The sequence below is a fragment of the Tasmannia lanceolata genome, unplaced genomic scaffold (assembly GCF_043159265.1).
Source record: "Tasmannia lanceolata isolate RefF3 unplaced genomic scaffold, GAP_Taslan_0.1 ptg000019l, whole genome shotgun sequence".
Taxonomy (NCBI): domain Eukaryota; kingdom Viridiplantae; phylum Streptophyta; class Magnoliopsida; order Canellales; family Winteraceae; genus Tasmannia; species Tasmannia lanceolata.
This window is the reverse complement of record NW_027518696.1, coordinates 3,430,399-3,457,266: the sequence shown is the minus strand read 5'-3', so window position 1 is coordinate 3,457,266 and position 26,868 is coordinate 3,430,399. Positions and strand designations below refer to the sequence as shown.

The 26,868-nt window shown below is 38.8% G+C and overlaps 1 protein-coding gene and 1 pseudogene across 1 annotated transcript; one reads left to right on the top strand and one right to left on the bottom strand.

The window, feature by feature from the left end:
• LOC143853211 (uncharacterized) lies at nt 1-26,868 on the bottom strand. Its single transcript, XM_077362950.1, is given in 13 exon segments — nt 1-529; nt 1,412-1,577; nt 2,598-2,789; nt 3,087-3,296; nt 13,701-13,968; nt 14,103-14,550; nt 14,661-14,995; nt 19,182-19,246; nt 22,180-22,353; nt 22,355-22,542; nt 25,557-25,728; nt 25,908-26,099; nt 26,566-26,868. Coding segments are annotated over 13 exon segments (3,120 nt in total). The 3' UTR covers nt 1-122.
• On the top strand, nt 7,724-20,725 carry LOC143852735 (cyclin-L1-1-like; annotated as a pseudogene).

The following is a 26,868-nucleotide window of genomic DNA, read 5'->3' as shown; positions in this document are numbered from 1 at the left end:
TTTACAAACAGCGGAATAAACATTTCATTCATGCCCCAAACACCCATTAAAAAGGTACACATTATTAAATTTCAATAAGACAGATCACTCAGAAACCAAGCATTACATAAACCAATTCATTCTTAAGAGTTCACAACGGCACAGTTCTTTCTAATCTCTCCAGACTCCCCCGTACGAACTCTGATCTTTCCCAACTTCTTCATAGAAATCTTAAAATCATGAAAGAAAACACTCGAAACAAGCAAGTCATCAACGTGCTTGTTTGACTCTCTATTCGTGAGGAGCGCAGCATCGGATTGAAAGAGACCCTGGTGTATCTTCAAGTTTGGATAGTAATTATTGCCGAAGGAAAAAGGGGTTTTTGGGTCCATGAATACTGTGGTGGTGTTGTCCGAAAGGCTTCGGCATTTCGTTTTCAAGAAAGCAGCATAAGTCGCGTTTAGAGAAGGATCCATATCCCCTTTGCCAGTGAAGTTGTAGAGTCTATTGCTGAAGAAATTGCATAGCCCTACTCCAATGGAATGTGCACCTGTCAAGGCAAGACATAAAGAGACTTGTTTGAGTTGTAATCTAATAAATAAACTTTGTAGTAATATAGATATAATCTATGGTGAAGCCTACTCAAGAGAGTGATATTTCATTTAGGGTTTGAGGGTGGGCGGAGGAACTCCTCAAGCTTTATGTTTTCTCTGTTTGGATGCCACATGCAAGGCATCCTCAAGCGATTTCCAAACAAAATAAAAATCACTTTTCTTCAACTTTATGGTGCTTGGTTGCCCATGTAGCATGGAAACCGCTAAAAACTACCAGACAAGAAACAGGTGTAACAATTGATTGTTCGGTGACGTGGCATCACATGTCTTTCCATATGAAATGACCCAAAAGGAAGGAATTCCATAGGTAATTCTCCCCCCCCCCCCCCCCCCCCCTCTCTCTGGAAACTTTGCATCCAAACAACGACTTTTCTTGGTTTTACTAGGGTTTTAAAATCCCGCCCCCTCCAAAGGTGTGGAGCAAGGAATTTTCACTTGGGGGGCCGGACTAATTTACACTTGCATGCATTGGTCATTGGGGGGCCATGTCCACTAAACTACCTAAGCATGCATGTACAGCAATGCACTTTTAAAGAGATTTTGCATGTCATTGACGTAAATAAGCTGTACCCCGAAGATCATTTCTATTGGATGTTCCTAACCGTCCAACCTGTAGAGGGATTGCACATTATGAAACCTTTATAGACAGGAGGGTTAGGATCATCCTATGGACATGATCAATGGGATAGAGTCTATTAATGTCATGGCCCAACAAATGAACCGTTTGGATCATCATGTGAAGTGAGACCACTGTACTTTTTGATAAATACTGGACTTTAGGCACACATTATATACAAAATCTCATTATTTAACTATACCTGATAAGACCACGAGATCCTTGACATTGAGGCCTTTGTTAGCGAAGCTGTGCTTGAGGGTGGTGAAGTTGAAGAAAGGGGCAGGTATGTTGGCGAGGACCTCCGCCTCACGTGAAATGTTGCCATCTCTTCTACCGGTCCGCACGTCCCATATAAATCTTTTGAACTGCAATCCAAAAACTCTAGTGAGGTTCTATAATGGAAAAATTACTATGGTTAACCTTGTTAGGGTTCATCAGGGTAAACCATAGTTCAAAATTTTGAAAACTCGTCTAGACTCGAAAGTAAGGTGAGACAAGTCTCCAACGAGTGATTGCTGACTCCATAAAAACTCGAGGATATTTTCCTATTATAGTATAGAAATTTCGTGTAGGTGACCCCAACTAGTTTGGGACAAAGGCTTAGTTGAGTTGAGTTGAGTATTGAAATTTCGTAGGTGTACTCGATGCTTAAAAGATACAACATTTACACCAAGTAGTCCATTTATCATCTATTCAATCTTGTTAGGGTGTCAATGGACACGGACGGTCTGATGGATATGGGCACAACAGTTGGATCCAAACCGTGTCCATTGGATCCATATCCTAAGCTTCAAAATTATTTTGAATCATGTGCCAGACGGATATACAAAATCTGATGGAGAGTCCTAAATCCGAATTTTAAGGTACGAATGTTCGAAAATTTCCTTCATATTTTCGGTGATTATGTCTATTCATGAAAGGTATTTACCTAATACTTAAAACCTACTCCAAATGACAAACAAAATTTCATTTACGCACCTTTCATTTTGATTACGATTCTCCTTCTGTCTCTCAGGTTTCTTCCCTCTTCCCTCCCATAACCCTACGTCCTAACTGTGTACAATATAAGTATGACCTAGGACACCCCAATATGAAATAGACAAAGACCAATGGGTAATAGGCCTATCTCGTCTATCTTGATAAAACAAAGATGGATAGTTATTATATAGTGAAAAATCATTGATCAAGACCGAGTGGATAGTATTACTCTAGTCACCGGGGTATCTTTTTTTGGAATTTGTAAATCAAAATCAATGTTCCTTGTTTTGTGAAAAGTCATTGTGGTGTTCTAGGATAGTTATTATGTATTGAAAATAGAAGTCATTGTATGTTTCCTAGGGTTCCTTTATACTGGTGTTATGTTTTTTCCACTTGGTTCAACTCACTTGAAAGGAAACAGCATCCCTGGCAGACAAAGCAATGATATCTGCACATGAAACGACTCCTGGACATTTTTTCTCCAATTTGGACTTCACTTCATCAATGAAATCAAAACCTGATATAGATAGGTTTGGAATTGCTTCTTTTTCAGCCGGGTTATTCGGAGTAGAATTCAATAATATAGAAGCATCACAACCCTGAAAAAATAGATGAACAAAATGTAGTTAGTACAAATAGCAAACTAAATATTCATAAATATAGACACAACTTGTGTTTACAACACAAGATTAGACATACATGTATGTAATAATAATATCTTTGGGAAATGATATTTCCTTTCAAGAAAAGTCAATAAAAAGATGTAGAAATGTAATACTTTTAGGAAAGGATGAACAAATGGGGTGGAAATATTATTTTTCCCTAAGCTGTTATAGCTTATGTAAAAGTTTAAACAATGATGAATGCTTCATATATGTGTTTGAAAAATTTAGTACCCTAACAAAGCAATCATGGAAATGCATCCTTAGGAGTTTTGCCGGCAAAGTCACGTTGACGGCGACACGGCTCCAAGTGAGCTTCTTCACAATCTCCTCAGCATCAGGACAACTATGCTTGTAGAAGTTTTTCTTCAACCCACTTCCATGACAAACCCCTAAAACTACAAAAACTACTACAAAAGCTAACAGAAGGAAGCTTGGCCTCATCTTCAACAAGCTGAACTCACTTTACTCTCCGGCAACAACAATGAAAAGGGTTTTAGAGACTCTAAACCATAATGCAATGGAAACCCATAAAGTCTTCCTTTTATACACATCTAATATTGTTTCCTCCCACATAAACTAAACATTGATACTCTTATGAAAACAGCTAGGCAACCGTCTTTATTAAACACAAGTCAAACCCTCTCCTTGGAGAGGGTTTTGGGGGTTGGGGGAGGCTTAATTCATAAAAAGTGTCTTTTTTTAATACGCAGCAAGCTGATGAAAACCTTTAATTTATCCATGAGGAGGTGCCCACATGGGCTCTTATATTAGCACCCATTTGTAATTAGTTTGTAACATCTCTGGAAAATGATATTTCCAGCACTTCCACCCAATTTTCATTGACTTTTCCAGGAATAGACTTCATTTTCAGGAAAAGACAAACAAAAGAGAATGGAAATGATGAGATAGGAGGTGGAACATCATTTTCGGACTATCTAATCTAAATATTTACATTTTTTCAGACTATCTAGCGTCCATCGCAAATGATCTGTTGCATGTCAGACCAGCCACACAGGCTCATCTCACATGCAACAGACCATCTGCGATGGACACTATGCAATGGACGCTATATATATATATATATATATATATATATATAAACATGTGCTCCACTTGTCTGTCGTGTAGTATTTAAAGGGATGTTAGAGGATACTGCGGTTCTCAAAAAACTCTTAAAGCCCTTTAAATAATAAGGCAAAATCTGCTGAAAATGAGCCTTTGTGGTAGCTCTCGCATGCAACAGCCAGCCGCGAAATGCCTTTCTGCGATGATCCTTAGCAAAGCCTATAAATATACTAAGACAGCTCTAAGGTTTTAATGTAGAAGAAAAGCTTTCCACATGGTCATGAAGTCAAAGCTTTCCATATATATTTTGCCTAAACAAATACTAAGAAAATTTTGAGAAAGCTCTAAGGTTTTACTTTAAATGAAAAGTTTTTCATGCTCATGAAGTGGAATTAAAAAACAAAAAACTAAGACGTTGAAGATGGATTGCTTGGAAACAAGAGAGAAGGTTACAGGAAGCTAGAGAACGTGATTTTGGGTCTCTTCTACATTTTTTATACAAATGATCTACGGTTGGCATTCATCATACAAAAATTCATTTTTTTTTAACTTGGAAAAGAATGCAGCCCGGGGCAGACGTCGAAATATTATAGGTAGATTTAAGAAATCAAGATGGGGACGAACGGCCTTGCCTCTAGAACAAAAGAGGGAGGAAAACAAAACCCTAGAGTGAATCATACAAAAATTCATTGACCCAAAATTTCACGGATGTTCGTCGACTAAAACGGAAGAAGTGAAATTTTGCGGTGAAAGTTTAAGTCAAAGCCCAGAGGTTGATTCATTCTTTTCTTAAACAACACAACAAACTTCATAAAAGGGCACTCAAACTACCAACTTAGGCAACCTAGTCTACAGCCCCCCTATAGTTTCCCATGAATGGGTCCTGGGAGCAAAGATGCATGTGAGTTTCATATGACCTGGTCTGTCCATTTTTGTATATGGAATTGAACTCACGAGCGGATGAAGCAGAGCTTGTAAATTACATCAAACAAATTCATGTGAAACTTATTTCCAATAAAAAGTCATTCAGACTGATCATTGTTTTGAAAATCTTAAGATTTATGATACAATTCTTACGACTCAATCCAAATCTTATAGATTTTGATTTGAATACCGTGATTGAATCTTAATTTGTATGAATTTTATGATTTTCAATTAAATCTTACGATTCTATCATAAATCGTACGATTCATGCGATTTATCCTTGAAAATAAGATTTTCTTTTGAAAGACCTTTCTCTTCTGCTTTAGAAGAAGCCTTTAAAATCTCTCTCGTGATAAGGTAGAAGGAGGAGGAGGAGGGAGAGGAGGAGTTTGAATGAATCTAACCAGTTTGAACTAGCCAAGAATAGTGCATGTGCTTGAGGGAATTACTTAAATCGTGGAAGGAGATGACTATAATGAATGTTTGGCTTACCGATTTTTTATAATTGATAATTGTCATTTGATGTTTTGAGACTTTGAGAATTGTTATGATCTTGTGTCTTTTATTATTTTTAAGATTATTATCCCATATACATGGGTTTAGTTGAGAAATAGATGATCAACACGTGAGAAGTTTCTTACCAAACAATTCGTTTTTTTAAAGGTAACAGATTCATAAATAAAAGGAGGAACATAATACAAAGTAAAGCCGACCGAGGAAGTTGACCAAAAAAACAAAGAAATACAATTCAACAACATGCCTAACGCAACCCTTAAGAGGGCAGAAAATCGAAGAGCTCTAGCTCCCGACGCCCCACTCCAGCTCTAGCGAGTGTATCTGCCATAATACTGGCAGAACTTTTGAGTTTTGACTAGCTGAAATACTACATTGAATTCCCCCAACCGATCCCTTAGCTCATAGATCCACCCAACCAATCTCCATGGGGAGGGCTTATTTCCCTTCAGCCACCTTATGACATTTAGCGAATCGCCATCCAAGATCACCTTCGCCAAATCAAGAGATTCAGCATATCTTAACAAACAATTCGTATTACAATATTAAATAACTAATCACAGTAGTTCTTATTTAAATTAATGGATTTGTTTGAAAAATATATAGTTGGCTATTTTATTATTTTTTGATTCATTTTTTTTATATTGTTTGGTGTATATACACACACATGATATAATTTGACTCCTTTTACGATTTATGTTTCAATTCCGATTTTCAAATCATTGGTTACAGGATCTAATAAGCTATACTTGTGTTCATCGATCATATTAGAGTAGCCGATCAAGTTCATGTGGCACACATGGGGTCCATAAGTAATCCTTATAAATGTGGTAAGTCTAACAATGTGTTTAGAAAGGAGAAAGAGCACCCGTTATTTCTCTTATTTTCTCCGTCTCTTTACTTTTTCTTCTCCGCCTTTTTTTTTAAATAGTGAAATTTTATTAGAAAGGCAAGGTGCAGAAACCGAGGAAGTTGGGGCATCAAAGAGTAAAAGAGAAAAATAGTGGAAGAACACAAACAATAGAACAAAAATCAAGGGGGATGACAATAAAAACTCTCTAAAGAAAGTCTAGCCACTTCCGACCGAGTTAGCCTATCCGCCTCTTCATTCGCCCATCTCCTGACATGATGAAATTAGACAAAACGATTGTTCAAGCGATCAAGTATCTTATCAATAAACTTTGAAAATCTCAAGGGGACGGGGTACTCCCACACAACCATTTGATGACGTAGAGGTAATCCCCCTCCACTATGAGGTTATCCAAGTTTCTGTCCACCACCAACCTTCCACACTGAAGAACCACTCTAGGTTCTGACTCGTTTGAATCCTTAATACCAATCAGCCCCGAGAAGGCCTACTTGATGGAGCCATTCTCGTCCCTAAGAACACTCCCAATACCTACTGGCCCCGAGTTACCCAAGCAGGATCTATTAAAGTTCAATTTTAACCATCCGGGATCAGGAGGCTTCCATTTAGGGATGACAACGTCCTCACTATCTCTGCTATGGTCATATTTCTTCTAGTATCGTATGATGTTCGCTGCCTTTTCTTCCTCTTTAAATTTCGGTTTCGGTCGCCACAGAAATGAAAACATTTCAGTTTTAGTTGGAAATTTTGGTAGAAATCATGTAAAACCACGAAAACAGATTGAAATATATGCAAATTATCGGTTTTTTTTTTTTGTAATGGTGCAAATTATAGGATTTTAAGATGAAACTTCATGAAATGCTAGAATAAGCACAAATACACACTTAGAAACCCTTACATATTGAGAAACACCATCCATAATGGTTTAATAATATCAAGCACCTAGTGACATGCCATGTTGTGCATATTTGATGATTCAGTACATACCACATTTCATATGTAATTCTTATGAATATTTATCCATAATACATACATCACATTTCACATTTATTTCATCTAAATATAATTATTTAACGCATATTAATATAGTATACCGCTAATGCACTTACGATTTTAGTTTTGGTATGCATTTCGGTTTCAGTATCGTTTTGGTGGAGATGGAAATGGAAACATTTCGGTTGTTTCGTTTCGGATTTGATGGAAATTTTAAACCATGACCGCTTGTCAATTTTCATACGTATTTTCTCATTTTGCACCATTCAATGGAAATTTAAAACCATGTCCACTTGTCAATTTTCATATTTTTTTTCTCATTTTGCACCATGATTGCATTGTTGTTATTACTGTTTATTTTCACGTTGCGTAGGTAGGCAAGAATCGATCATTTTTTTTTATTGTAAATGCTGCTTGGTTGGTGTTTGTTTCTCAATTTCTGAAAGCATGATTTTATTTTTCTTTCTTTCTGCAGGAGTAAGACTTAGTCTGGGTTTTTTTCTCACTAACATGATTTACATGGCGATCAATACTTTCTACCTGACAGATGAGCAGCTAAAGAACTCACCTTCGAGCAAAGATGGCATAGATGAAAATACAGAAACAGAACTTCGAATCTATGGTTGTGATCTCATACAAGAAAGTGGCATCTTACTCAAATTGTATCCTTCACTTTTTTTTTATTAATTTTGAATTTTAGGGAACTCTTCAATAATTTTTTCTTTTCTTCCTTTTCTACTTGTTTTTCCTGTTAATCTTGACCACCATAGACCCCAAGCTGTAATGGCTATGAGTCAGGTTCTTTTCCATCGATTCTACTGTAAGAAGTCGTTCGCGCGCTTTAATGTCAAGGTCACATTCCTGGAACATTCTTCTTTTGCTTTCAATTTTAGTTATTTAAGGTTTTGTGTTATTAGTGAAAAGCAGTCTCTTTTAAATGGCTATCAGCCATAATTTCTCTGCGACTTTAATTTTTAAGTATCTCTCCGGGACCATTCAAAAAAAAAAAACTCGGTTATTTCTGTTTTTCTTTGATACTAATTGTTGATTTTTGTTTGCATCTACATCATGTGTTGTTTTAATGCTCTCCAAAGGGTTGCTGCGAGTTGTGTTTGGCTGGATTCAAAATTAGAGGAAAGACCTAGAAAAGCAAAGCACATCTTGATTGTCTTCCATAGAATGGAATGCAGGAGAGAGAACTTACATGTGGAGCATTTGGATCCCTTCTCTATGGTCAGAGTGTACCCTTTCTTTAAATGTTCTACTTATTGCTTTGTTGAAGGATTTGAATTCTTCATATATTCTCTCTTATTTTATTTGAGCTAATTTAACAGATATCTATTCAAAATTTGGGACAAATTTGCTCGCTGCATCCCCCACCCCTAGTCATATCCCAATTTCCATTAAAAACATGTAAAATGATTGTAACTGATCACCTATTGAGCCCAATATGGAGATTCTGAACTGAATGTCATGCAAAAAATGGCACCGAATGGGGAATTATAATTTTCAATCATTTGCAAATTGGTAGCAATTGAAAAGACAACTGCAAAACAAAAGCAAATTTCAAAGTTGTGCCGAAATTTCGGGCGTAATTTTGGCCGAAATTTGGGAGTTTGACCGTAATTTCAGTTTCATGTGGTTTTGGTTTCAGTCCCAATTTCGGCCGAAATTTAAAACCATGGTTGTACTATATGTTTGCAGGCAATAAATTAGACAGTTAAGATTGCCTGATTGAAGTGGTTTTACCATGCTATTTGGTTTCTATAATTGTACAAGCATGAAATACCAATAGGCAACCCGAGAGAGAGGGGGGAGGGGGGTGGTGAATTGGGTAATTAAAATTTTCAATCAAATTTAATTAAGGTTTAGAAAACATTCCAAGTTTAAATCTAACCCTTGTTCAATTAAGCGTAAACATAAATGAAGGTTAGATGTTACCAAACACCCAAAAGAGGCAAGGAGGAGAGCAAAGAAACCACACAAAGATTTAGAGTGGTTCAGTCATAAACGGACCTACTTCACTACCCAAGTGCTTGGTCTTTTCATGGGATTTTTCTTCACTAAAATGAGACTCCACACGCTGAATCTCCAAGCATTACAATGTAAATCGCCTCCAAGGGAACAAACCCTCTTTACAAAAATGCCTTCAAGAATATCAACCCTCTTCGCACGCCTCCTCCAAGGGAATCACTTCTCTTCGCGAATCGCCTCCAAGGAGACTAACCCTCTTCACAAAGCTCCTCCAAGGGAGTCACTCCTCTTAGTGCCGGATTCAACTTTGTTGTTGGGCCGAATCGTAGACCTTGATTACAATGGAAATGAAGAAGATGAAAGCTCACTCAATACCTCTTGATAGGCTAATACAAACAATCAATAGCTCACAATCTCCCCAAAATATTACTGAAAACCCAGGCGTGATCGCAACCCAAGAGGGAGGGTGAATTGGGTTAAAAAAAACTTTTGCCAAAAATGAATATTGTGGAATTAAAACTAAATGGCAAATTAAAACCTCTGGAACACAAATGAAAACAAATCACAAATGCACAAAGAGATAGAAAGAGTGCACCCGAGATTTATAGTGCTTCGGTCTCTATCAAGGACCTACTCCACTCCACCAAGACTTCTTGGTAATTTCACTACGGATTCCCTTAACGGAGGGGAATCAACCCAATTACAAAGATGGTGGCTCCGCCTCGCAAGACTCACCAACTCGGAGAAAAGCTCCGTGTCTCCTTCACTTGCCTTTGTGGAGATGGCTCCGCGACTCCACGCACACTTGCCAAATTACAAAGATGTATGAAGAATAGAAAACTAAAATCCCTTCAAGAGGGTTACTAAGGATGGATGAAAGATGTATAAATATAAGCCTAATCCACTTCTTTGCTTAGAGATGAGAGAGGCACTAAAAGAACTTTGATTTGATCTTTTTGGATGTTCAAGATGTTGCTAAAAGATGTTTAGAAGGTCTTGGATAAGGTATATATAGCCCAAGTAAGAATATATTACCGTTTGAGGGCAAAAGGGTAAATAACTGGCTAAGAAAAAGCAAGTCCCGCAGGCTTCAACGGCTAGTTTTTCAGACTGTCACGGTCGACCGAGGTTCTGCGGTCGCCCGCCCTTATCGAGCGCCTATTTTTAATTTCAAATTTCTTACCGTCGCGGTCGACCGAGCCTGTCGCGGTCGCCCGGCGAAGGCTTCCTGGACTTTATATTTTTGGTCCAAATACCTATCCGCGGTTGCCCGGTCCTATGGCGGTTGACAGGCCCAACCATGCTGGATTGTTTCTGGATTTTCAGAAACACATCCGCGGTCGACCACGAAGGTCGACCGGCCCGCTAAGTTTCGGTAGGAGCTGGACTTCCAGCCACCTTACCCTGGTCGTCCGGGGTACCCCGGTCTACCGGCCCTGCTTTGAAATTTCAGTTTTAAATATAAAAATTTCAGGGACTTAGGCCATGGTCTTTGGGATTTTGTCCTACATTTTCAAATACATTTTCAAGTTCATTTTAAACCTTTGTTAAGTGCCTTTGACATCTCTAAAAACAAAGGAGAGGAGTACAAACTAAATTGACTTGAAAATCACTTTAATCTTCTCTTGAACTTCAAGGCTTCAAGTCCACCATGCTTCTTGGATCTTCCTAGCTTTGGGGCACACCAAAAACATTCCAAGAGCTTCAATGCCTTGATCCAAGCTTCCTTGATTGCACACTAAGGAGATCTATAACTTAAACAACCAAAAGCACATTAGTGATATAAAATCACTTGTATATGGAATCATCAAAACAAGAAGGAAATGCCAAGGTGGAAATCATTGGGCTTACAATTACACCAATGAAACCCTACGAAGATCCTCTTGTTGAATGTAAATGCACAAATCAAAGCATAAGAGAAAATTTAAGAAAAATCTTAGATTTGAAAGTGTAAGCTCAAAAAGATGTGAAATGATCTTACAAAAAGTTGTTTAGAAGGTCAAGAATGGGGTATATATAGCTCAAGTAGTGATATGACCGTTTGGGGGCAAAACCATAAAAAAGTGGCTAAAAATCAAATAGTCGTTCGAGCCCCAACTGATACTTTTTCTCGCAAGAGCGGTCGACCAAGGTGTCGCGGTCGCCCGCCCTTTGGGCGATTACCTTTTTTCATTTTGAAATATCAAACTGCCGTGGTTGAACGGGGTACTGCGGTCGACCGCCTTGACCTTTCTGGGCATTTTAATTTTGGTCCAGAAGCCTCTCAGGGGTCGCCCGACCCTCTCGCGGTCGACCGGGTTGACTATGCTGGATAGCCTCTAGATTTCCAAAAGCTCATCCGCAGTTGACCGGGGTGCCTCGGTCGACCGACCCACTATTGTTGGGTAGGTACTGGGGTTCCAGCACATTGCCTGCGGTCGACCGAGGTGCCGCGATCGACCGGCCCTGTTTTAAAAACTTGATTTTAAACATTGAATCCTTAGGGGTTTGGACCATAGTCTTTGGGCTTTTGTCCAAGGTTTTCAAATACATTTTGGGCTGTGTAGATGGTTTTCGCAGATGTCAAGTTTGTTATGAAAATCATTTGAAAACCTTTTGAAAGTGCAAATATATTTGACAAGAGGACTCCAAGACAATCTATAAAATATAGAACCTTGAGTCTTCTTATTGTCTTAGCTCCTTAGCACTTTCATGGACATCTTCAACTTGTGAGTGAACTCTTCAACTTTCTTGGGTCTTGTGACTTTCTCCATGCTTTGAACATCTTCAATGGTACATGAGGTGGTCACTAATGCTAGTTCATCTCCAAGCTTCTCTTAGCACTTTGGAAGGCATGCTTGTGGGATCTTTGACTTGAACTCTTGACATAAACATCTTCCAAGGATGATGTCTGTAATGTATATACAAGCTCGTTTAGTTCATTGTGCATGTTGATCCGCAAGCCATATGTTGACTTGTATTGTGTTATGTGCTAACTTTGGCACCCACTGAGGTATGGGCTCTTTGGCATAAAGTCACGGGTTTGCTCCCTGTTAACGAGTGTTTGAATCCCGCCCCCGACTTACCTGATACACATGGTGAGTGGGTCGTTGCATGTATCCGTAGGGACTAGTCCTACTCCGAAGGGGGTGGGGACATCCTACGTCATCTAAAAAAAATGTGCTAACTTTGGATTGACATTTGAATTTCCTGTCTAAGGCACAATACTAATCCATTAAGACTAATCAATTTAGGTTTGCTAGCATCAAAACAACAGGATAAAGGTGATTAGTTGAACCCATGGGGAACCTTGGGCTAACAAAGCTTCACATGTATGGTGAAAATTAGGCCGAGACACTATTTTGGCTGGTACTGCTGCTGGACATCTTTCTGTTTCTTGAAACTTGAGTGTTTTTTTATTGGGTTTTGGCATTTGCATGGTTATATTCCGACTCTTTTGTCATTCAGGCATGTTTTATTATCTGAAATATTTGGTTACTCTTAAGTTGCTCTTTTGAAATTCCTGATGTGGTCCCTAAAATTATATGTTCTCATTTGTTACAATGGGAAAACGTTGTGCAAAAATGGAGAAAAGTGGGAAACTCCTTACAACCATTCTTGGCTTGGGAGGTTGTATTTATAAACATTCTAAATTCTATGGTTTAGGCAATTAGCCTTTTAGGAACTATACAATAAAGGAAGATACGAAATTATATCCATAACAGCTGTATTTAGCCACTGTACTAGACTTGACTGCCATTTTGAGATATTTGCAAGCTTCTATCTTTAAATTTTCTCCCTTTTTGAGTTTTGCTTGCTGTTTTGAGAGATGTGTAAATCTTGCGCATTTCTATCTTTAATACTCCCCCTCAAGGTGGAGCATGGGGATTCACCATGCTCAGCTTGGTGATAATTCGCTGGAAATTCTCTTTGCCCAAAGCTTTAGTGAAAACGTTTGCCAGTTGATATCTTGATGGAATAAAACTTGGTTGAATCAACCCTTTCTCGATCTTTTCTCTGACAAAGTGACAATCAAGTTCTATGTGTTTGGTCCGTTCATGATAAATGGGATTAGCAGCAATGTGAAGAGCGGCTTGATTGTCACAGTGTAAGGTGACTGGTTGGTGTTGAGGAATACCAAGGTCAGTGAGCAAGTATTGTAGCCACGGAACTTCACAGGTTACCTTTGCCATGGAACGATATTATGCCTCTGGTGAAGAAAGGGAGCGCGTGCTTTGCTTTTTCCTTTTCCAAGAAATAGGTGATTTGCCAAGAAAGATGCAATATCCTTATGTGGACTTCCTCGTCATAGGACAACTAGCCCAATCCGAGTCACAATAGGTAGTCAGCTGTAGAGAGCTAGACGAGGGTAAGAAGAGGCCTTGGCCCGGTGTGCTCTTAAGATAACGGAGTAGGCGGAGCGCGACGTCCATGTGTGGCTTCTGTGGTTGGTGCATAAACTGACTTAATATGTGCACGGAGTAAACAATGTCAGGCCGGGTGATGGTGAGATAGATTAGCCTTCTAACGAGACGCCGATAAATGGATGCATATTCCAACAGTTCGCCAGAATTTTCGAGCTTTAGGTGTTGCTCCATGGGAAATGCAGCAGTTCGAGCTCCAGTAAATCCCATGTCATTGAGAATCTCTGAAGTGTATTTCCTTTGAGAAAGAAATAGGCCTTTAGATGATCTTGCAACCTCGATACCCAATAAGTACTTCAGTGGACCAAGCTCTTCACTATGAAATTGGGTCCGTAGAAAAGCCTTTGTAGCTTCTATGGCGGTTTCATCATTGCTAATTATTAGGATATCATCGACATAAACAAGGAGAAATGTGGATGAGTTACCATGATGTTTTGTGAAGAGAGAACAATCGGCTTTGGACTGATGAAACCTATCTGATGAACTGCATGAGAGAACTTGGTAAACCAATTACGAGAGGCCTGTTTGAGGCCGTATAATGACTTATTGAGTTTGCAAACCAAATCCTTCCCCTCTTTATGAAATCCGGGTGGAATTTTCATATAAACCTCTTCATCTAGGTCACCATGAAGAAACACATTATTGACATTGAGTTGCTCAAGTGGCCATTGCTTAGTGGCAGCGAGAGCAAGGAGGCATCGAACAGTGACAAGCTTGGCTACTGGGGCGAAGGTCTCATGATAATCGAGACCTTCCATCTGAGTGTAGCCTTGGGCAACAAGCCGTACCTTATAACGCTCTATGGTTCCATCTGCCTTATATTTGACCTTATATATCCATTTGCACCCAATGGGATACTTGCCAGGAGGTAAAGAAGTAATGGTCCACGTGTTGTTCTCTTCAAGGGCGCGGATCTCTTGTGCCATCGCCTCTCTCCATAAGGTACTTTGACAGCCTGTGAAAAGGTGGTTGGTTCTGGCACATTTTGCAAGGATACAAGAAAGGAAAGATTGGATGGAAAGAAATTGTGATAACTCAAACAACTGGACAAAGGGTAAGGAGTACCTGCAGTTCCTGCCATTAAAGACTGGTTAGATGGATTGGGCATGGAGGAAGAATGAGCACAGTGATCATCACTCAAATATGATGGTGGTTTGAGGGAGCGGGTAGATTTGCGAGTAGCAATAGGGATAGTGGAGGTTGGAGGTTGGGTGGTGGTATTGGGTTCTTCTAAAATGGTAGAGGGGTTAGATGGAGGTGTGAAGGTGGGAGGATTGAGATTTGGTGGTGGAGGTGCAGGGCCATGGTCGGGTGCCGGTAATGGTAGTACGCGAGTGGGATTCTCGGTTGGCGGTTGGGCATTGTCAAAAGGAAATATGTGCTCATGAAAGCGAACATCCCTGCTGGTGAAGATAGTTTGAGTCTCAAGGTCATTGAAAATCCAAGGGTGGGCCCAATCGGCAACCTAAAAGGAGATTAGGTTGATAAAAATAAAATTTACCTTTTGAAAATTTTTAACCCAATTATTTAAACTCTCCAATGAAGGATTAAGAGATCAAAGAATAAAACAATTTAAGCAAGTGAGTTAAATCTAAAGTGCAATGCAAATATGAAGCAAGAGACAAGAAAGAGTGCACCCGAGATTTAAAGTGGTTCGGTCCTCAAACACACAAGGCCTACTCCACTCTACCAACTAAACCCGTTGATGGCTTCACTATTTGATCTTCTTAACTTCGGCGAAGACCGGTGCCGATTACAATTCCAACCGCCTTTAACCTTGGTGGCGATCTTCACCACGAAGAGTGGGCTACGCTTCTCCGAACACTCGCCCAAATACAATCAAAGAAAAAAATAAAAAAAATACAACTCCCTCTTCAAGGGTAGATAGCTCTCAAGCTCACACTAATTCCACTCTTGAAATGATGTACAAATTCAAGCCTAGTTCTAATCCCTCTAAATATCCCAAATTGAGGCACAAGGGTGATTACCACTCTCTAATATGTTTAGAACATGTTTATGAATGAGAGAGATGTGTTCTAAGGCATAGAGAACACATATATATAGGGAAAACCCAAATATGACCGTTACAGGGGCATAGTTGTAATTCTGGCAAAAACCCAAACGGTCATAATTTTGTTCCCGACACAGTGGTCTCGGAGTTCCGAGAGATTTTCTCGGAGTTCCGGGAATACAAACAAAATTTGAAAAATAGCTACTGGACAATTTCTCGGAGCTCTGAGGAATTTCTCGGAGTTCCGAGAAGTCTAAATCAGCCGATATTCCATATTTTTTATGCTGATCATTTTTGGGCTTCAAGGGCTTCCAAATTTGTCATAGATGGGATTGTTATTCAATTAAGGTCACTTGTTTGGTGACTCCATTATGCCTCAAGGTGGGGTACCTAATAGGGATTAGATTTACAATCTAACACAAGACTTAAGCCTTCAAATCTTCTTCTTTTGAAGCACATCTTCAAGTCTTGAATTCTTGCAAGGATCACCTCCATTTATTTGGCTCTTCAAGATCTCTCCTTGAATGCTCCAAGCCTTCATCATCATTTGGCTTCAAATGGTGTTCAAGGATGTACAAGCTTCGATCCATGCCGTTTTCCTTGATCTAAGTGTTTGAAAAGCTTGAATCTTCAATACATGCACTTAAACATCAAACACGTTAGAAATACAACACAATTCAACTTGTGTTTGGAATCATCAAAACATAGAAGATTGCCAAGGTGAGAACCATTGGGCTTACAGTCATAGACCCGGTAACCTTTTTGGGAAAATGGGTAACTGACAAATATACAACGACGAGCACGTGGGTCAAATTTATCACGATGTTGTATGTTGAAGGCATAACACAGACAACCAAAAACGCGGAGATGGTCATAGTGAGGTTGTGACTGAAACAAAATTTCATATGGGGACCGGTTATCTAGCAACAGTGTTGGGATGCGATTGATTAAATATGTAGCTGTTAGTGGGCCACCTCCATACCGCATCGGTAAACTGGCTCCATGCTGAATGGAGATCCTAAGTTGGGAAATCTCCTAAAAATCACCCTTCTGATTTGAGGGGTTAGGATCTTCCAACTGGTATGGTATCAGTTTGTCCATATGTCTGGGGCCTACTATGTCAATGGCTACCGCCCTACCCGTACAACATGTATGTGGGTTGTGAGCGAGGAAAGAAATCTTGCTTATGAGAGTGGCCCTAGCATTTCTTTGTGGTCTTTGCATTCTTTTTTCTTTTGAATGGTTTGTCTTTCCTTTTTTTTTGTGACAGAAATATGCAGAAGTGAATTTGGACTTTAATAGAACGGAACGACATTTGCTAAAAGAAATGGGCTTCATTTGTCATGTGGAGCACCCGCATAAGTTCATATCAAATTACCTTGCGACCCTTGAAACCCGTTTCGAGTTAAGACAAGAAGCTTGGAATCTAGCCAATGATAGGTAAGTTCTAAGTGGAACTTCCCTCTATCTAGTTTTTTTCTCGTTTCTTATTTTTGAATCTATTGTGGGGTTTCTCCTTTTCTATTCTTACTTTGGTCTGTTGGCCAAGGATTTCATATGGGTCCTATAAATCTGAGATATGTAAGCATGCTCCCAAGTTGATTTCTTAAGATAGGTTTCTATAATTCCCAATGTTCATGTGCTACAACCATTAAAACTTAACATGGATCATGCATTATTTATTTTGTAATATCTCCAAGAAAAATGGTCCAACTCATCAGTCATTAATTTAACTGGGATTATATACAAGTTGAATTCTTTACTTTTAGTCAAATTGCACGTAAGGGCTCATGAGATCTGAAAGGAAACCCTAGAGAGATCACGGGTTTTGAGAAGACGAATATAATGGAGTTTCTAGATTTAATGGAAGAGAGAAAAGTGAAGTTGAGGTCTCGTTTGTGCAATAAAAAGAAGGATGAAGATTGAAGAGAAAGAGAAAACTTTTAGTTTGAACTATAAGAGGAAGAAATAGATGGGAAGTACTTTTTTTCAAGATATGAGCCATTTGATCGTAGTCTTATTGTTCTCCTTCATCTCATACCTTGTAAAAAATGATTATAATATGTAGTACTGAAAAGATAGAGAAGATAGAAAGAAGTAATGTTGCGGAGTCTAAACTTTGTTCTTCATAGATTTCATATGCGTGCAATACATTGGTATTTGTACAAGTAAATGTTCAGCGACTCAAATGCCTCTAGTACAAATTTAGACCACTTTTAACATGTCAAATCATGCACTCGAAGCCTTTTTAACTCATATTTTATGGTCCTTAGTCTACAAACAAAATGATTCCTTCCATGTGTATTTCCTCCTTTGGATATCCATGAAGAAACTAGTTCTTCATATATTTCTGGTTGAGAGTTCAGCCAACTATAATTGCTAGAGCAAGAATGAATCTCAATGTCGCGCACTTGACTACTGTATTGAATGTCTAATCATATTCAAGTCCTTATCTTTGATTATATTCCTTAACCACGACCCTTGCCTTGTATCTGTCGATAATACCATTGTGCTTTTGCTTAAACTTGGAAACCCACTTACAGACTACTATATTCCTGCCTTCCTTCCCATGTGTCATTGTGATATTGGGCCCCATTTCTCCTTCCTTGGCCTCTATCCACCTGTTGCTAGAAGCTCTAATTGAAGTTGATGACTCATCTGTTGGCTTTAGAACTTAGTTGTTGGGTCTTGTTTGTGTTTCTGGCAAACATAGTGCTTCTCATATGACCATATAATGCGATTGATAGTGCCTGGAAAAAGCTGACCCAAATGATGGACTATAATCTTTGATGTGGCATCCATAGGGATTAGTCCTGCCCTAAAATGGGGTGGGGATACCCTATGTCATAAAAAAATATCAATCTTTGATGTCTGCATCACTGAGCACAATTGTAGTATCCACATCTCTTTTTCTGCCGTGATCTCAGATGCAATGTTTGATGGTCACAGAGGTGTGACTCATTGAACAATACATGACGTCAGACTAAACTTTTCTAGATGATATTAACACTGATAACCCTTGTGATCATTACTATATTCCGCAAAAATACAAGTAATAGCCTTGGCAGAGAATTTCTTACTCGTAGATAAAGCAACATGCATGCGTGAAGGAAACCCCTAAAGGTATATGTTAATTGCATGCTGCGTCATCTATTAGCCATCTAGGATGTGATGCTCCATTTCATTGCCCCTGATGGACCACTGCCAGAGGCCATCTTAGGCAGTCTTTTTAATCTACTCGCATTGATGGTTAAAGACCATGTAAATACCAGTAACTATTTACAATTTACTACACTCCTTGTTGATGATTAAAGACCAAGTAATGGCCAAGGGTTGAATTTTGTTGCTTTCATTCAGGAATTTATCTTGCTAGAGCTTTCTACTGTCTTTTTCTATGGGTTAGCATTTTGCATTCTTCACTTTGTTTCATTTTTTATATTAGATGTTCGACTTGCATAATTTTCTGTTCAGTTTACGAACAACGTTATGTGTTCGATTCAAAAGCGAAGTTGTGGCATGTGAGGTTGTATATGCAGCCGCTCGGAGATTCCAGATCCCCTTTCCTGAAAATCTACCTTGGTGGAAAGCTTTTGAAGCAGAGAAATCTGGCATTGATGAAGTTTGTAGAGTGGTTGCACACCTGTATAGTCTCCCCAAGGCACAATATAAGAACGTATGTAAATACTCCGATTCATTCACTTCAACCAATAATGCATGGGAATCTCAAACTCAAGCCCCAAAGGTAAATGCTCCATTTACCCTCCTTAAAATTCATTACATTCCTTTTAAATGATTTAGCAATTGATGATCAACACCGTCAATTCTTTTGCTCAGGAAAGCTCGATGAATGGTGCGGTTAGTGATACCAGTACTCCCAAGGCGGCAGCTAATCCAGATATTGTTGCATCAAAAGATGCATTGGTAAAATTAGAGCTAGACAAGCTGAAAGAGTTGAAGAAGAGCGATGATGATACCAAAAGCATGCCCATTGAATGAGATTTAAAAGAAGAGAGTGGGACAAAACCTAAGGCTGATCATACAACAGATGGAAGTGGAGAACGGATTAGGGAGAGAGAGCGGGAGAGACTGAAGGCTAGGGAACGAGATACGGGTAGGGACTCTGACAGGGATATAGAGCGAGAAAAGGAGCAAGAGAGGGATAGAGACAAGTTCAAAGAGAGATGTCACAGGGCCAAGGACAAAGGAAAAGATTTAGGTATGAATTCATTTATAGTTGTTTTGTTCTCCTTTAATTCGTCATTTTTTTTAGTGTTCCTTTTTTTTTGAATGGTTGTTCATTTTCAAAAAAAAAGAAAAAAGAAGGTGGGGGTGGCTCCAATTGAGGAGAAGATGAAAGAGCACCGTTTAAGATGGTTTAGACATATCCAGTGTAGGCCTTTGGATGCTCCGGTGAGAAGAGGCGACTCGTGCCAAATTGATGGAGTAAAAAGAGGTAGGGATAGACCGAAAACAACTTGGGTAGAAACATTGAGGAAAGATTTGATAGCTAGGAACATAACAGAGAACTTGACCTTGGACAGGATAGAAAGGAAGAAAATGATCAACGTAGAAGAACACAACTAGAACTAGGATTAGAGCCGGGTAGATTCCTTTTACCTTCTTCGTGAATTTTTTCTAAAGGATTCATTTAGCCGACCCCAATTAGTTTGGGACAAAGGCTTTGTTGAGTTGAGTTGAGAATGGTTGTTCATTTTATTCTTCATTTGATTTTGAAAATTGATCGGCGACTCGGCTTAGCCAACTATTTTGGCCCTAACCGAGTCAACGATGAACTTGTTGCTCTCTGATTCATGCCCAAGTCTGAATTTGAAAACATTCTACTGCTTTGCTCTTGATGATTTCTTTATTCCCTCTATCAATGCAGGTCATTCCGAGAAATCAAGGCATCACCCATCGCGAGGTATGTTTATTAGCTTGATTATTTCATTGCAGTTTTTCCTTGTCCAAAAGAGAACTTGTTATCTGATATAATCACACCTTTTGCAGATCGTGGCGATTACCACTGCTCTTATTCATCCCGTGAAAAGGATCGGGTTAGACACCATCCATACTCATGAAGAGAGACTCTCTCTTGTATTCTTCAATATTGAGAAAGCACTGTACCGCCAAAATCTCATAAGTTGTGTGATTGTAACTATTTTCAAAGCCAAATCAAATATTCTATCTAAAATATTACAGAAAAAGTAGCAGGATGAAGATTGGCACTTTCACGATATATATTTTTTTAATTTTCTTATTTATATATGCGCTGAAAAGTGAGTTGCCATTAAAACAGTTATATTTTCTATTCATCTAAACTTTGGAATATCTGTACCATATAACCAGAAAATTGGGGTTGCCATCCTCTACCCACAGCCTCAAGAATTAAAAGTCACATTTTCCTATTCATCTGAACTTTGAATACTAAGTAAAAAGGAAGCAACCCAAAATCTTCAATACTAAGTAAAAATTCCATATTATATGTAACTAGAAAACTGGGGTTGCTACAAAATATTTATATTATGAGGTTGTTACAAAATTAGGACACTCCTATTTTGTAATATTTATTTCAACTTTGAAATCTCATATTAAAGTGTGGTTGTTGCAACCCAGCCTCAAGATTAGGACACTCCTATTTTTCTATTTATTTCAACTTTGAAATCTCATAATATTTATATCTAGAAAACTGAGGTTGTTACAAAATGTTTTTCTATATTATATAAAGTCTTGGTTGTAGCTTATATCTTGTACTTGAAAGTTTTTATATGGTGCCCGAGGTGAAAACAGTACCACCCTTTTAAGAGACTGCTGTTGGATCAAATATCAAGGGTAGGACTTGACGCTCGGCCACCATATATAGAGTTTTTGGTTGAAGTTCTTTGATCAACTTCGCCGTAGAGGTGATTAGAAAATGTAACAAATCATGTGGATTTCTTGTGCTATCGACAAGTGTGCTGGGGTCGTTTCTTACCTTAGACCGAAATCTTCACAGCAATTTCTAGTCAGATAATAGACTTGTGCATGTGGGAAGTAAACCAACATTGAATCAATTGCTATGATGTTCGACATGAGATCAAGAGATTTGTATTGAATTACTCTTTAATATTAGTAGTACTAATAGTCGTTGTTAAGTTTATGATGCTGTTTTGGTACTTTTTTTTTACAAACTCATGGGAATGTGTTCGTATATATTAATAAGTTGTTAGTTCACAGGATCAATTGCAGCAAATGCTGGTCAAAACACATTCCTAACTAATCGTCTAGGGGACCTTAAGAGTCTTTCGCTTGAAATTTTCTTCTTGGAACAAGGTCCAATTACAATTAGTATGGAAATGATGTGAATGATGTCTTATTGAATATTTGACGGTACATTCTGTACCTAGCTAAAAACTGATCCTAGATTACCGACCACAAAGTTTAACAAAATCAAATTTTGTATCCCAACTACATTGACAAGCCCCAATATTCCCATTTATTATAATGGAGGGAGGTACTTATTCAACTATGGTAATCAACAATTGCTAATTGTGATTAGGAATTCACTACGCGACAGTTGGTCCGAATTTATCTGACATCTCCAGTGAGAACTAGGATGGCTCCCATCTTCAGCATTGAATTGGCGAACACTGGGAAAAATAATTCAGGGTTTTGTAGTTGCTTAGCTATATTTGCTGAAATCGTGTCGGTTAGAAGTGCTGCGTCGGAATGAAACAAGCCTTTGTGTTGATAGAGGATCTCAAAGTAATGAGCTAGGGTCAAAGGAGAGGGAGCTCTAAGGGTCCATTGGTACGATGATCGACAGGTCGGTGGGCTTGGGGCAAAGTTTTCTCAATGTGTCTCCATAAGCTGGATCTAAAGAAGGATCTGCATCACCATTTCCAGTGAAATTATATAGCCTCTTTGAGAATGATCTGCAATGTGCATCTCCAATTGTATGTGAACTTGCCCAATTCAGTCTCTCAAAAATTAACATTAATATTCCATTTAGAGAGGATAAGGAAGATGAAGGGTAGAATGAAAAACAGAAAAGCAAAAATGACAATAAACCCTATGTTTTAAATTTTTAAAGAACTAGAGAAGGTGATTTTCAGCATTCACACCGACTTCCGTATAGGTATGAAATGATATTTTTACCCCTTTTCTATAGCATCTACACCCACTTTTGTTTGTATTTTCCTAAACATGACTACATTTTCTAACCATTTTGTATATCTTTTCCTGAAATGATTTCATTTACATGAAAAGACAAACAAAAGGGGTGGAAATTCTAGGTTAGGGGATATTTAACGTAGCGGAAGCATGCGAAAAGAGGCGAAGATCATCGTCTTCAACCCGATAGAAGAAGAACACCGTCTTCTTTCATAAAATATCATTGAATCCACAAGGAAATAAGATAAAACCTTAAACGAGTTTATTCCATTGAAAAGGTCTCTCAAAATACATCACACGACTACATTTATAGATTTTTCATGTTTCCTGATTTTTCTCAACCAAAATACTAAAATATTGCTAACTAATCCTAATCTAATAAGGATTCTAACTTATCTTTAATTAGAAATTCTAACTGAAAAACAACTCTACAGAGATCGTCCTACATCAGATCTCCCCCACTTAAAGAAACTTGTCCTCAAGTTTAGATAAAAATGAAAAGAACAGACTTAAACTTAGGCTCGTTGCGAAATAGATCTCTGTTGATGAGTAGCTCGCTTCAACTTCGAATTTCATTCCTTTCCATTTGATCAAGTATTTCCCTCGGCCTAGTAATTTGACATGTGTGGGCCAGCGGTAGCACTTGATTCGATTAGAAATCAGGCCCTTGATAAAATCTTCAATCTGAGGTACTTGAGACAAAAAGTATCCTTCATTGCGCTCGATATGAATGGCATTGTCATAGAGGTGGGGCCATTTTCTTGCTGCTATCTCCGGCTTGTGTGCTCCAACTGATAGTTTTATCAAGGTTTTCTGTCGAGTGATTCGAGCACTCCAGGCTTTCCGAATGACGTTGGAGGCATATTTTGTACACAAGTAATCAACTCGGACGATCATTTGACGCCACCAGCTTTGAATTTTGATTGGATCCTTAAGCTTAACTGATGTACCTCTTGTATTCACTTTTAGCCCGGTACATGCGCCATGTCTTTTGGATTAGAAGACACGCAACTTTTCTCCTTGCACGATCTTTGGTCTTTCGAGCTTTCTCCTGTCTAAGTCTGGCTTGGATCCTTAAGCTCTCTAGATAGGTAATCGGCGCAAATTCTTTGATAAAGAGATCACGAACTTCATACCAACAACTGAAGGGTGATTGCCCCAATTTGTATCGCTCACGTTCCAACTTTACCAAGAAGGATTTGAGATGAAGAGTTATGGTGGGTCTGACACATTAATCGTCTCTTCGTCGCTCATGTCGTATTTCTCTCGGCAATCTTCAATTGCATCGATCCATTCAAACAAGCAGCTTCGCAAGAACCATACCCAAAGAAAGGTGGGACAAAACATAGGTCCATGTAGAGGTTAAGAAAGAAAAAGGAGTAAAACTAGGAAAATGGGTGTCGTTATCAATATTGGGGTGGAAGTCTTGCAAAGGAGTAAGATGGTGCGTTGGTGGCACTAAACCAGTGAGAAGATGTGGCTGGAACAAAATGGTTGAGGATGGCTTCAATAATGGGGTTCAAGAAGGCAAAAGGTCTTTTTGGGAAAAAAGGTTTGGCTTAGAAAAAGGAAAGAAAGGGGTGTTTCGGGTAACTCAAGGAGGGGTGAATTGCAGTGGGCTGCCGCTATTATTTAGGAGAATTGCGATGCTCTGTTTTTTTTTTTTTTTTTGAAGAATTAAGTGGGTGAGTGGTTAATGTCTCTGCTAGAAAATAGGTAGAGTTTCTCTTAACAGATCGGAGGTGTTTGGGGTTTATCGGGGTGAAATTTAGAATTCATTTTAAGAGGTGTTTACTTAACAACAAGGATTTAGAGACTAAAAACAAGGGATCAAGTGGCTGATTTTTAGGTTCCTGAGTGGTATGGGCAAGTGGTTTTGGCCTAGGGAATTTTAGTTAAAAAAGAACAAGAAAAACTTTTACTGGTATAGGGATCTGTGGTGTTCCGATCGAGCTACAAACCTTCAACACTACCTTGGGTTAGAGGCAAAGACAGAACAGAAGAGGGTGATTTTTTTTTTGGGGGGGTCCTCGGTGACGAGTTAGAGAGAGCTTAATAAGTAGGGGTGGGGGGATTTATGGTTAGAAGGAGATGTCGGATCAGATGGAAGGTAGTCCAGAGGATGTTGCGGGATCTTTGGCTGATGGTTGTGGAAAAATAACACACATATAAAGGGTGGTTGTCGGATGTCGCAGAAACTAGGAAAACTAGTGTTTAGATAGGCGGCAAACATACCGGAAAATGGCCTTCAGTGTTGGTGACTAAAGGTTGGGGAAAAATACCTGGGTAAAGATTAAGAAAACTTGCTTGTGCGGGAAATCCGCATCATAAATCCAAGCCTCGATGATGTTTGATGGTGGACACAAGTGAGTTCGATCCGAGGAGAGACCTCGCTTTGATACCAAATAACGTAACCGAAGCATGCGAAAAGAGGCGAAGATCATCGTCTTCAACCCGATAGAAGAACAACACGTCTTCTTTCATAAAATGTCCTTGAATCCACAAGGAAATAAGATAAAACCTTAAACGAGTTTATTCCATTGAAAAGATCTCTCAAAATACATCACACGACGACATTTATAGATTTTTCATGTTTCCTGATTTCTCTCAACTAAAGTACTAAAATATTGCTAACTAATCCTAATCTAAAAAGGATTCTAACTTATCTTTAATTAGAAGTTCTAACTGAAAAACAAATCTAAAGAGATCGTCCTACATCAATATTGCATGATCCACTAGCACTTGCTGCATGCACACATGCATGTTCATTTATAGATCCATGGATATATAGGTCCATAGATTGTTACTTGATAATGCCACAAGATCCATAACATTGAGTCCACTTTCAGCAAAGAGTTTCTGCAGGGTGGTGAAATTTGAGAACTCTGAAGGTAAGCCAATTAGTGCTTCAGATGCAAGAGAGACAGTACCATCCCTTCTCCCAGTTAATACTTCCCACATGGGTTTTTTAAACTGTTCCAAAAAAAGGTGACATGTGTTATATTTTTCACACCCGATTAGTTGAAATGCTTGATTTGTCAGGCATTAGAGTGAAAGATCCATTAAAGAGTTGGTTTGCTCCTCTCTCTTTATAAATGACTAGAAGTAGTTCTGATATGGGGTGTTTTTTTTCTTTTTACTTGTGAACTTACTTGGAATGAAACAGCAGCACGAGCTGCGAGAGCAAGAATGTCTGCACATGAAACAATTCCGGGGCATTCCTGCTCGATTTGAGCCTTGATTTGGTCGATCTCATCAAAACCTTGCAAAGATAGATTGGGTGGTGCTTCCTTTTCTGGTAGAGTGGTTCCTGTTGGGTCCAGGAGTACGGACGCATCGCAGCCCTGCTTGAGATAGTCAGTGTAGGCCATTACAAAACCATCAAGATCCTAATTCCATTAAAGAAATACATGTATAACAAAGCATATATTCTAGGTACAGTAAATACATATGTAGTGAAATGATATTGCCACCCCCTTTTGTTTGCCTTTTCCTGAAAATTCTATTCTAAGAAAAATACTAAGATATTCTTTACACCCACTTTTCAAAACACCACTTTCTAAGACAACATGAATTTTGATTTACAAATTCTCTCATGTGAGAGGGTCAGTCGGTCCACCCCAATCGGCTTAAATAAGCCCCCTTATATAAAAAGTAGTAGGGGGATATATAGTGTATAGATAGATATGTATATGTGATATATGAGGAACTTGACACATTCCAACTTCTATGTGTACTTTAACAATCATATGAGCAAATAAATACATGGATTTTATATATGTGGATATATTTTGGATGAATGAATCATACCCTAACAAAACAGTCATGATAATGCAGTCTTAGCAAATCTGCTCCTAAACCAGGGTCAGCTGCAGTGAGGGTCCATGTAATATTCCTCTCTATCATCTTAGCTCTAGGGCAACTATCATGGTAGAAATTCATACTCAGTCCCCTACCTCCATGGAATTCCTCCTCATCTCCATCTATATGAAAATTCCCCTCATGTCCACCTCCATGTAATTCTCCCTCATCTCCACCTCTATGGGATCTCTCCCCATCTGCATTACAAACCCCAATAACAACCAACAAGATAAGCAAGCTCACCCTAATCAT